This window comes from Anomalospiza imberbis, chromosome 2, assembly GCF_031753505.1.
Source record: "Anomalospiza imberbis isolate Cuckoo-Finch-1a 21T00152 chromosome 2, ASM3175350v1, whole genome shotgun sequence".
NCBI classification, from domain to species: domain Eukaryota; kingdom Metazoa; phylum Chordata; class Aves; order Passeriformes; family Viduidae; genus Anomalospiza; species Anomalospiza imberbis.
Genome location: NC_089682.1, coordinates 25,911,053 through 25,923,896, shown reverse-complemented (window position 1 = coordinate 25,923,896; position 12,844 = coordinate 25,911,053). Strand labels below are relative to the sequence as shown.

Sequence of the window (12,844 nt, the reverse complement as noted above, 5' to 3'; positions counted from 1 at the left end):
AATCTCGAAGTATTCCTGCACTGGCATCCTTATTTCTATAGAACATGTCCTCGTTAACACAGGAAGAAACATTAGGCATTTAAGGGCTGTTCCATTTCCCCCACACATCATTATGTTTTGACTGCACTTAAGGAAAGTCAAGCCACTTGACACAAGTGCTGCAAGAACATGCACATCAGAGAGTTAGTCTGGGTAGAAAAAGGTGGAGTTATTTCCCAGTTGGTTTAATTTTAAGTAACATTCCCTCCAGTATGTAGTCCCCCACATACTTTTCCTCATTCTATAAGTCATCAAGCTTCTTGACATTTACACAAACTGTTAACTCCCACCCCTCTCCCAATTACTTCTTTTCTGATGCCAGCTGCTCCTCACAAAACAAGGCAGTGTTCCATGGATGTCAGCATCTTGCCAAATCAGCCCCTGACTCATCAGTCAGCACCCAAGGATGTCACCCAGCTAGAAGCACTACTACATCTCTGGCACTTGGCAGCACTCCTTCCCTCACAGCAAAACTTGCTACTGCTTCACCCATTTCAGCTTCAAACCCAAAGGAACAGAGCTGCCTCTGCAGGAATGCACCCACACACAGTCACTGCCCAGTGGTTTGTCACTCAAAGTGAAACAGATGTCTCCATGAACGAGCCAACAGCACATCCCAAGAGGAAAAAAAAAGCACAAACCTGTCTGTGCAGCCAGAGTCCCTTCTGACAGCTCTTGCAAGACTCCAGGAGCTGTATGCCACTGCCTCAGCTTGCTTAATGCTTCTGCTTTGGTCTTTTCCCCATACTGCAGGAAACTGAAGGGAATCACACCTTTAATCAGTTTAAGGAAGAAGTGACAAGAGGCAGCTGCCTGCAGCCAGCAGCTCCACAAACATGCTTTTTCACTCCTGTAGTGATCTAAGTGCCCAGCGCCAGGTGGGCAGCTCCCTGTGCTCCAGTCCACAGGGCAGAAAGACCTTTTTCCACTCCACATCTCCAAGATATAACTATGAATTTGAAAGTGCAGTACCACTTTTCCCCTTTATCATGTACTGTCAAAGATCAGCTACAAGCCACAGAGCCAAGCAGCTGCTATTCTGCAGCAAGAAATAGTCATTATAAGCAGAATTAATTGCTCTGACTGCAGGCAGAGGGAGAAAGCAAGAAAAGCCAATGCCACTGCCTTACAAGCCTTAAAGGTCTGCAAGTATTTGCAGTTCTCTCAATGACTCAACTATTACCACAACTCAAGCAAACTTTGTTTGGCTTTTGTCACCATTTTTAGCATTTAAGAAAGCAAATGCCTGCGTAGAAACATTATTTTCATCTTAAAATACCTTAGAGTTTGCAAGAGAATAGCAAAGGACTACTGATATTTTAATTCTACATGCCCAGCAGAAATCTAGCTTCAAGTCATTTTTTAAAAATTTCTTTCATATATATGCTGCCGTAAAAAAGTATTTAAACAAGTTACAGCAAATATCACTAACACAGTAAGAATGTTCAAGGTAACCTCTTCACTTCTTAGGAAGTTAAGTCAGGGCTTAAGAACCTTCCTTTAAGACAAAAAGATAAGCCTTTTAAATTTGAGACCTGCTGGGCTCAGAGGCAGGAGATGCAAAACCACAATCCAGACTGCCCTTTATGAACACGTCTTTATACCTGCCCGTGTTCACTGTGCACTGCTTCACAAAAGCATGGGAAGCTTTCCTATTGCTTCTGTCTCATTACAGCCAACCAGTATGGCAACATAACCTCCTTATGTCAGAGAAAAGCTTACAGCATCAAGAAGTCAACAAATTCATATTCATGATTCAGCTTAAAGCAATCATGCCATTCTGGGTTAAGCAAAGAGCTTTTCCCCACTTTTCATTTCTTCCCTCAGCCCCAGTACACAGGCACCTCCTACCAAATTAGACCTTCTGGTCACTTGACAGCTGTAAATAGCAAGCAGTCAGTTAACATTGGTCAGGAGATTAACAATACCACAGCATTTGCAGGTGAAGTTACAATAACCCTGTGGGTTAGTTTTGTGCTGTCTTTTTTTTTTTTTTTAATCTTGGAAGGTGAAAGAATTGCGCAGTTGTGCTCAATAACTGTCATTAAACAAATTTCTTAGCCTAGCTTTAGCCCACCTGCCCTCATCCTCCCTACTCTGATATTAACAACCAATCATATATTCAATTAGCCATGTATCTGTTGTACCAACAATACAGAAAGAGCTTAAAGTCAAAAATAAAGGGGATTTGTTTAGAACTCTGAAAACTGCTTGTTTAAGGTAGTCAGGAATTGAAAATCTGATAAAAATTTATGGTTAAAAAAGATAAAAACACTAAATATTCATTAAAAAGAAAAAATAGAAGAAATTTTAAAATCTATATACTGGATTTTAAACATTAAATTTACTTGATAATGTTTTTAATACTTAAGGTTACTGTATTGTTTTTTCTTGGCCTAGGTGAGCAAAAAATTTCATTTATCAGAGTTAAGCTTTCCAAAGTTCATACTGATGGTGAGGAGACTAGAATATGAAAGATTAAGGTAAATCTAAACATAACGGTTACTGTTAGTGTAATTCCACAAAAAAAAAAAAAAAAACACAAAAAACAACCCAAAAAAACCAAAAAGGAACTACACAATTTAACAGAATGAAATTTACAGATGTTCTGTAACACACACACACAATACACCAATAAAAAACAACAGCATGTCAGTGTATTCTAGGTTTACAGAAAAAATGTTAAGTATTAAACTAAAGGACTAATATTAATCTATCAAAATCTCCTTAGAGTGTAAGGAGTCCTTTCAATCAAAGCAAAATGTCTAGCCTGACCTTACACTACACTTTTGCAAATATCAGCATAAAACTTTACTTTTTTAGTCATGATTCACTCAAACTGTTTTAAGCCTACATGTACAGAGCCTCTTTCATACGTATTGTATTTTACATAATAAAAGAGTGTATATCTACACAGGCACATTTTATAGTAAGATTAAATGGAAACCTGGTTTTTCAGAACTTTCATGCAGTTAAATTTTAAATAGTATCCTTCCCCTCTGAAAAAGTAATCACTGAATAAGTAGATGTCAAATTCCCCAACGTTTCCTCCACATTCCCAAAATTAATCCAGTAACTGGCATGCCCTCTATTACTACAGCCTCAAGCCCAAGCCATAGGCAAAGACACCAGATACTTTTTCATAGAACACAGTTCTCCTCAGAGTGAGCTTTGGGATCCCAGAGCCAAACACTCCTCTCATTCCTGAACCATGGATAATGCCAGCCTGGGAAATTACAGTTTATTCCACTCATAGTCACCTCAAGAATAAGACCAAGTAAATAGACTTCATTTTTTTCTCGACAGCCGTTCTTCAGATATATTACCATCCCAAAAAACAGGATTAGATTTGACTTTCTAGTGTTCTGCAGGAAATAAACCTAGAGAACCTATGAGTTTCAGTAACCTACCTACAACTGCTATTAATGAAATTAAGACTGCAAGTGCAATTTCTCAGAGGCAGGTGTCACTCAACTACTTTCTTTGTAGCTTCACAGGGTGCTATCCATGCTTCATGGAAGGCAACCATTTCTATCATTTACAGTATAAAATCGTAAGCCAAACTTCTCAAAAAATACACACAGCCATTTTTCCTTCACATTAATCCTTATACTGTCTTATGCACATCATATATGTTCCAGTAACAGTAGCATTTTCCAGCTTTATTTTCTAATGACTTCTCAACAAATATAGAAGTTTCATGTTAGCCATCAAAGGCCACTGCTGATTCAGATTCATCCCAAGAGATGCTACTTACAATGAATATAACTAGCATAAATAATTTGTGCAAACAGCTCATTAATAGGACTTCGAAAAGAAGTGAAGAACTATGTAAAATGCTAAGCACGAACTGCAAGTAACTAATGCAATTCAGATAACAAAAAGTCCATTTTGATTCATCTGCATGTCTACTCCACAGTGTAAATTCAAAGCATTAGAGACAAAAAAACCTACTGGGCAAACAGCTCAGTATTCCTTCCCTCTTCCCAGTCCATCCATACAATTATCTCCAGACAAGTACTTCATACACAAGGTTTGTTTTCTGCATACAACTATTTTGATTATTAACATTAATTTTGCAAAACTTTAATGGCACATCAGCAGATGTTCTTTTCAGAGGATTTCACAACATCCCATCTTAATGGTGAAGCAGAGGAAGAGCCTAATTGTCCTTAATCCTCTATTCAAAATAGGTTAGATGAAATCCTCTTTGGACTGAAGCAAAGAGATTAGTGAGTGTCACCAGGAAAAAGAAACACTATTCCCCCCTCACCGTGGCCGTATCTAGATGAGCTTAATGATTAATGAAGGAAACAGATTCTCCTATTTCAAAAGGGAAATAAGTCTACAGGGAAAAGCAAAAAAAAAAAAAAAAAAAAAAAAAAGCAAAAAAAAAAAAAAGAATGTTTCTATGAAATCTCCAAATTTTTAAGCTTCCTTGCTAGTAGTAACAACAAGGATGATGTAAATAAGAAGCACACCAAAACACACTTTCCTATTATGCCTTAGTAATTAGAAAAGAAGACACTTTTTTAATACCAATACACATCTGTATCCCTGGTGAATCTTGGCATAATTTTTGACATTGCTAAATGAATAGCACACGATTTAAGGAAGCACATGTATACCCATCTGCACATGAATGCATATAAATGCAGATGGAGAAATAAAGAGGGAAATAGGTGGTATCAGGAGAAGCAATGCAGAACACTTAGGTAACAAGAAAAAAAAAAAAAACAACACCAAAACAGTCATTACAAGCTCTTGCATTCACACCCTGTTTTCTTCCACTGACACAGTAATTTTTTTACCTGGAAGCATTAAAGTACCCTTACAACTTCTTGCTATGGGAAAGGTGGACAATACTCTCATCCCTGTCCCAAGAAAGGATGAATACACATAGAAATTAACATCCAGATCCACAAAGATATCTAGGTGATTCATCAGCCTATGGTCTTCTGTGATCTTCCAAACAAAAGAAATTACTGGGCCACTGGCCCATCTCCTCAGTCTCCTAGAACAATCCAAGCTAGGCTGCCAGTTTCTTCCTAAAAAGAGTGCATATTTTAATATAGTATCACAAATACTCAATACTTTCAAAATTAAAATCAAAGTAAAATTTAAAAAACCACCAAATAAAACACTTCTAATGACGACTCAAGAGTCTGTGTCACAGGCTGCTCAGAGTCATTACTTAGAGGGAAGAAAAACAGCTTGTGTACATATGATATAGAATAAGAATCCCTGGTTTGCCTTGTCTACCTGGAGCTGTTGCTATGGTAATTATAGCAGAGAAGATAATAGCATTCCAGTGTCATTTTGCTTCACAACTCAGGATGAACTTCTGCTGAAATGACCCTCAACAATTATAAAAATAATACATTATCCTGTGTAATGGTAAGCCACTAGAATAAGCAGAATTATTCTGGAAAAAATATCATCTGTCTTAAAAGACTAGGAGGAGAGGCATGCTATTTTGCTCAAACAACAACCAAAAAAAAAAGCCGAAGGAAAAAAACAAAGGAAATAGCCCAATAAAGTTGAATCCAGTTGCATAAAAGGTTCTAAAACATCTGCTCAGTCTTCTTGTTTCTGCTCCCTGACACACACAGCATGCAGCAGGCAGGCTTCCCACAGTAAATCCCGTTGCAGCGCCTCAGAAACCACAATGGGTTTCTAGTCACACTTACACCTAGTTAAATGGACAAGTTTTATTATGTCCATCTCAACACCACAAACAGTAGCCAGCCATGGTGTTTGTGGAACACTTTACTTGCCAGCCCAGTCACTGCTTTCTGAGTGCTGTATGACCACTACTGTATGACAGAAGAAAAAAATCAATGAGAAATGGTGATCCGAGATATTAAGCTATAAACATGCTATGTGGTACTTTGTCCTCTTCCATTCCCAAAAATAATTTTCAAAAGGCTTCCTGCTTGCAGAACTGCTACTCAGTCGTGCTTGAGAAAACGCATAAAAGCAGAACATTAAACTTTTTTCAAATCAAACAACATGTTATCAAGAGACAAAAGCAGCTATACAGTTCTCATATCGGGATTTTTGATGCTAAAAAAATCAAAACTTCTTGATCTATTTTAAGCCACTGAAACAGTTCTACAATTTAGATGCTCCAAAAACAATGTTTTCTACTATCATAGAACATCTGATGAGTGCAGATGAGTAACATTTTGTAGTCAATAGCAACCAGCATGTAATATGTACACTGACTTCCTGCAAATTAACTGTTTTACATATGCAATGTCCTATTTTCATTTGTTTATTCTCAAAAGAAGAAGGAAATTGTGTTTTCCTTGTGTAAATTAGTTAATTGATGGAGTGGGGGGAGGGGAAAAAACAGTTCATTAAATTCTCCATGTTTATTGCCCTTCAGCAATAAATATTTGATGTGGGAAGGGGGGGGGAGGGAGAATATCTGGGCGCTTTTTGAGCATCAGATAATACTGAAATATCTTTAGAATACATTACAAACTAGAGTGAACACAAGACTCACTACCAGTATGAAGAGCTAAATTTGCAGGAGAACCAAATTCTGTCAGCCACATTCAACAGCATTAACTTCTTAGTAAAGCTTTGAAACTTTGCCTTTTTAAAATAACTTGCTGAAAAGTCAGCAGGAAGCATTCCATACAGATAACCACCCCCCAAAAAATAAGAGAAAAAGGCAATTAGTGAAATAACAAAGCAATGGTGCTTGGGGAAACAGGAATTCAAAAGTTACTTGTGCTGTTTCATGCCCTCTGTTGAACCTTCCACAGCAGGAAGAACTGGTACCTGCAGTGAAGCAGAGCTGAGAGACGGGAAGCATCTCAAGTTTCAAAAAAACATTGTAACACACAGACTTGCACAAGAGATAACAAAAATGGATTACATACCAGGAATAGACACAAACCCTGAAGAGCTGCAAGCTCCTAATTGTTGAACCATGAATACATATAGAGATCCTACACAGAGCATCTTTTGTACACTCAACACAGCCAGCAGACAAAGTCTGTCATATAAATGTGTTTATATACAGCTTAAAACAGCTTCAGATTTTGTTAAATTGTACCTCTGAACTTGGAAACAAAACCTAACAATGCTTTTGACTTACTTGCCTAGGAAGAAAACTGTTTAACAGGAACGCTAAGAAACAGACAGCACCAGTTTAATACGCATCTGCAAGACTGCAAAGGAGGCTGAATAAATTCAGAAGCAAAAGCAAGAACCAAACACCCTCAAACGAATTAACTAAATTTTGATTAAAAGCAATAGGTGATCTGAAACTCGTGACAAATGGATTGTCCTTTAAGACACAAATAACTATAAAGCACCAAGGCTTACAATTTCACCAACTTTCAGGTGAAAGCAGTTATCAACCTCTACTGCATCAAAGTTAGATAAATAAATAAACTCAAGTTTAATATTAATTTGTATCTACTAAGACTACATACACAAGTAAAATGCTTATAAAAACTAATCAGAAAACAGTTTTAGAATTATAATGCAAATCAAAAGCAACAAAATAATCTAAGTCAATGACAAAAAGTCACAGACTGTCACAAAACTTAGTTAAGAACTTGCTAAAAATCCCTACCATAACTTCCTGGTTAGGCTAGTCAAATGTCTTTTCAAACTACGATTAAAGTTGACCCACTTCTACAAAAGTGAAAAATAGAGCATCCATTTGTAAATTCAATTTATTCCAGCCTCCCAAAAAGAGATTTTTCAGAAATACCTGCACAACTAATAGGCCAGCAGCTCCCCAGAGACCAAAGCGGTAGTAAATCACTGCTCCTTGTGGAAACACATCTTACCTGCTACTACCTTCATTTAGAGATACTTACACAGGTAATAAATACTTAAGATGCAGATTTGTAATCCTAAAGTAGCAAGAGAACCTGAAAGAGGAGAAGCAGTAAAGTAGCAAGACCTCTAAATATACTACGTAACACAGGCAAAACTCTTCAGTAATACAGACCTCTGATCCAGTAGCATTTACTGTGCAACCTAAAGCCATCAACCTGGGCAGGAGCTTTTAGTGACCAGAGCCAGCTGTCTTACAAATACAGAACAGACTGTCACCATAGGCAGCAAGATATTCAGCAACAGTTTAGTGTCCAAACAGGCATATGCTGAAGAGCAACATCTTCCCCATTTGCCCAGATATAGTCAAATCAACAATATTCAGGAATATCCAAATCCATGTTCAGCCATGAACAGCTACAAAAGACATATGCCCATGTTTTATAAAGGAAAGTGTTCATTTGGTGAAAGATGTCACCAAAATGTGCTTAAATATTATTAACCAACTTCCAACTGTGATGAGAACAGACTTCAAAAGTCTTATCACCAGCAAAAAATAAGTGATCAGAGAAAACTAAAGCAGCTGCATTAACACAGAGAGAACAGATCATCTAATGATATCCACAGTGTCCCTAATAATTTAACTACAAAACAGAAGCTAATCTTGTATGGAGGCAGTTTTAATTGCCATCATATGCTTGTTTTTTCCCCTAAATAGTGTACTGCTTAATATTAAGCTAACAAGTTTCTCTTGTTACTAAGCAGGTTCTGCATGACACTTACAGGATACCCCATGCTAATTCTGTATTCTCTGGCTGTGCAGCTGCCCTCCCTAGGGTAGGGCATATCCTCTGGGGAATCCAAGGAGAAGATAGTGAAGCATTTTGTCTTATGCAAAAGCAACATCTATAAAAAAGGTTTTATTTTTATAGAGTATGTGACAAAAAGTATAGCCCCAGCTAGTAATGTTCATACTACCCACACACAGCCATTATTTGGGAAATAATAATAACTTTTGTGTCAAAATTTATCTTATTTATCTTAATGCAGAAGACTTACTCAGTTCCTATGATTCCATGTAGAAGCAAAGCTGTATATTAGAGTGTTTCTATTTTGTTACTTAAAGATGCCTCTAATATAGATCATACACATTCTAAAGCAGTAAAATATACAGATTAACCTCAATAGACACAAATAAGAAAATTACAGTGCTGCTTATCAGCTTCCAAAGGATTTGGAAAACTGAACTTCATGTCAGCTGTAGTGCAGTGAAAAACACTTTTTCTGTAAAAAAGTTATTTTTCACCATCAGTCCTGTAAATTGATTATGGCTACAGGAATGGTTACAGGAAGCAAGAGGTGAAGTGAAAAGAACTCAAAATTTGAAGGATCATCTTAAGAGGCAGAACAAAAGAAGGTCAATTTAAAAATTTAGTAAGATAAAGACAATTCCCTCTGTCCTTCTAAGAGACTACATCATATCTTGGTAAAGAGATATGAAGTAGAGTATGACTAGTATGCTGAACATATTTTATTCAACCCACATCACTAAATTCTTCAATGCCTCAAAGATATAAAAAGAACCCTTAATGCAAGTAAAACAGCAAATATTTGAAAATGCTAACCAGGAAGCTGACAGCACCCAGTCATTGCCATTCTTCCACAGGGCCTTGGAAATATATGCACTGATTTTGCACTGCTTCAGGACAGAAACTGTCCAGCAAAGGAAAGAGAAATGGGAGGGAACTATCCAATCACAACAAACCCTCTAGTATTTAACTTATGCCTTTATGCCCTACAACAAACAGGACCAAGGAAGAAAAGTGATGACAGAACTGTTAGAAAACATCCTATTAGAAGTCTCCATTAGTACATCACAACCGAACTGTGTGTTTTCCTGAGATCATACCATAAGAGCTCCCAGCTAACCCAGCATCCCCAGATACAGCAGCCAAGGTTTTCAGCATAATCCAGAGACCAGTTTTTCTCTAGGAAGGACCTGCAGCTGAACAATTCCAGAAGACTTGCAGAACAAAAATTCACAGTTCTAAGACCCTGATCAGTTTTTGTATTGACTTTAACTAAACCCAAGGTTGAGCTTATTTTAAAATAAGCACAAGATGTAACTATCCACTCCAGCTCTCCCACAGAAGAGCCACTGCCTTGTCTCCCTTATTAAAAGCAGTTTGGAAAGTGGTAAGCGCATCTACATCTGTATGCCTGGCTGCTGTACATAGAGCTTTGGTGAACAACTCTGGAGTGATGTACCTGACATGTACATCTGCTACTAATGCAGAGCAGTCAGTTTCAGGCCCAGCAGACAAACTTGTACTTTTCATTTTCACTGCTGTAGATGTACAAAAGTAGTTGAATCATGGAGATACAAAAGAGAAAAAGACGAGAAAAAACAACTAACACAAACATAAGGTTGCCAGACCTCAATGGTCTCACTGAAATGAACACAAATTTACTTACAGCACCTTTTCCTTAAAATGACCTTTCCGTGGAAGAAAGGTTTCAAAGTTAAGACACTGAGGAAAAGCAAAATAACAAGAAGCAACAGGTGAAAATATATAAAGTAGCATGCACCATCCCAGGCAATCACCTAGGCATAGCCTATCGGCATACACACGATACAGAAGGTAGTGTGACCTAGGCAACAGGAAGCCTTCTTGACATGGGATCTAATAATGTTTCACTTATCTTTTAGACTGCTGAGTTAGTCTCATCAGCAGTGCAGGAGGGTGGGGACAGTCAACAACTCAAGAGCTCAAGCCCCTTACTTTCAACATACGTTCTACTCATGTATCTTTACTGCAGCTGCTCTCAAACCGACTTCCTTCATATTTGATGCTTAAGCCTACCTTGGAAGAGGTCAGCAACAATGTTATGCACAAGTGATTTAGCAGCGTGCTTGCTCTGTGCAAAACGAACACGCCATTTGTACAGGCTCCAGATGTGAGCACACACAGAGAAAGAAATCTTAAACTAAATCCAACAGTTAGATCAGCACTGACAGTCTCTACACCCAAAGTGATCCTACCTTTTTCCAAAGAGACCTCAACACAACTCACCTGGTCTTTACATCCACAGAGACCATTGCTTCTCTTATACCTCATTATTATTGTTACTACACATTATTTAGAGTATTCCTTTTCTTAGGACCGCTTTCTAAAGATCCATAGACACATAGCTGGCTTTTAATACTCACCTCTCTACTCTCTCCTCATCCCACATCTACTCTATTGTAAATCGGAAGAAAAAAAGTATGAATTTTCATCTCTGCTACTTTTCTTCATTTATACTTTGAAAAGACAGACTTCAGCCTGTATTACATGGACACAGCTCTTGGCACACACAAAATAAGTGCATTTAGTGTAAGTGAGAAAATGTGAGTTCTCTGACCAAGGCAAAACTACTTCCTACATAGGAAGAAAAGCTATTTGTATTTGAAAATTCCTATTATCTCTCCCTATCTTTTAAAAATTACTTCTATGCCCAAAAGCAGAAATTTGCCATTTTCTAGTATTGGTGGTCCCCATGCCTTGTACTGAACAACCCCACACTTACAGGCATCCTGCTGATCTACTTATACCATTATCCTGAACATTTATTAGGGGTTCCATGGAACTGATGCACCTCAGCCAACACTTGGACCCCACTCTAGTGCGCTGCCGAGGTGCTCTCTCGGGCGGTGCGGATGGGTTTTCACACGCTGACCAACAAGCCACATCTGCCCTCTTTTCCCGGAGCACTCTCAAGTCCGGCGTGCTTGAATCTTACTACGCATACCTACAAAAACTTGGGACCGTTCCGACCATTCGTCAGTATACTTAAACTGGACAATTCCACAAAAAAAAGTCACTTGGCTGAAACAATATAGGGAAGAAAAAGGGAATAAACAAACCAAAAGCAAACATGTATATATTAAAAAAAAAAAAAAAGCTCGAGAGCCGGAGGTTTTATCTGCCCTGCTAGCTACGTATCGCAGTACGCTGTGAATTACAGCGCTCTGAACTCAGGTCAAGCCGCTGAGGTTCAGCGAAGGACAGTCCCGTGGGGCGGGCGGGCTGCGGGGAGCGCACGGCACCCGGTGCCGCCGCTGCTGCATCCCCGCTTGCACCGGGCATCACGTGCGGCGGCCTCGAGGCTCCCCGGCCGCCGAGCCGGTCACGGGGCCGCCCAACTCCTGACCGAGCCCTTCCTGCGAGCCCGGGGCCACGGCGGGGGCTGCCCCCCCGCGCCCGGGGTCGAGCGGCACCGGCGGTACTCACGTATCGGCTCACAAGGGTCCGCAGGAGGCTGCAATCCATGGCGGGCGGGCGGCTCAGGACCGCGCCGCCGGGTGCTCGCCGGTGCCGCCGGGCTCCCTGGCTCGCCTCCTCCCTTGCCACATGCAGAGAGCCGCGCTCGCCCCGCCGGACCCGCTGTGACGCCGGCCCGGCGCTCGCCGCCGTCCCCCGGCTATGCCATGTGCTCGCCGCCGCCGCTGCGGCGCGTCGCCCCGCGGCCCCGCATGCCCGCCGCCACTACAGTCCCGCCGAGGGCAGGCGGAGGGAACTGCGCTACCGGGAACGCTCTCCCGCCCCCGGCCGCTGCGCTCTGCCCGCCGCGCGCGCCGCCCAGGGCTTTATCCGGCGGGCGGGGCCGGGGCCGCCCCCGCGCCGCTCCCCCCGCCCTGCCCCGCTCCTGGCGCGCGCGCGCGCGGGCCCGCCCGGTACCGGCCCCCGCCCGGCGCGCGCCGCTCGGATCTCGCCGGGCGGCCCCGGCGGCGCGCACGTCACGCGGGGCGGGCACGCGCGCGCCGGCGGCCGTGCCCGCTCCCCGCCCCGCCCCGTCCGTCCCGTCCCGTCCCGTCCCGTCCGGTCCGTCCCGTCCCGCGGGTTTCCCGTCCGGGAAACCTGCCCGTGCCTGGGAATGGGCTGGGAACACTGGGGTGAACCAGTGCATTATACCGGGAGCACTGGAGGGAGTGAAACTGGGAGGGAAGGGAAAACTTAGG

At 41.1% G+C, this 12,844-nt stretch overlaps 1 protein-coding gene across 7 annotated transcripts in view; it reads right to left on the bottom strand.

Annotated features, from left to right (window-relative positions):
* The window catches only part of ATP11A (ATPase phospholipid transporting 11A), a 118,376-nt gene extending 105,940 nt beyond the window's left edge, over window positions 1-12,436 (bottom strand). For 6 of the 7 annotated variants that reach the window (XM_068180178.1, XM_068180180.1, XM_068180181.1 and 3 more), the window contains exon 1: window positions 12,117-12,436. In XM_068180178.1, coding sequence (XP_068036279.1) covers window positions 12,117-12,155 — 39 coding nt within the window. In that variant the 5' untranslated portion in view covers window positions 12,156-12,436. The remainder of the gene's footprint in view (window positions 1-12,116) is intronic. The other variant, XM_068180179.1, reaches the window with a different exon arrangement.
* Between the last annotated feature and the right edge of the window lie 408 nt (window positions 12,437-12,844).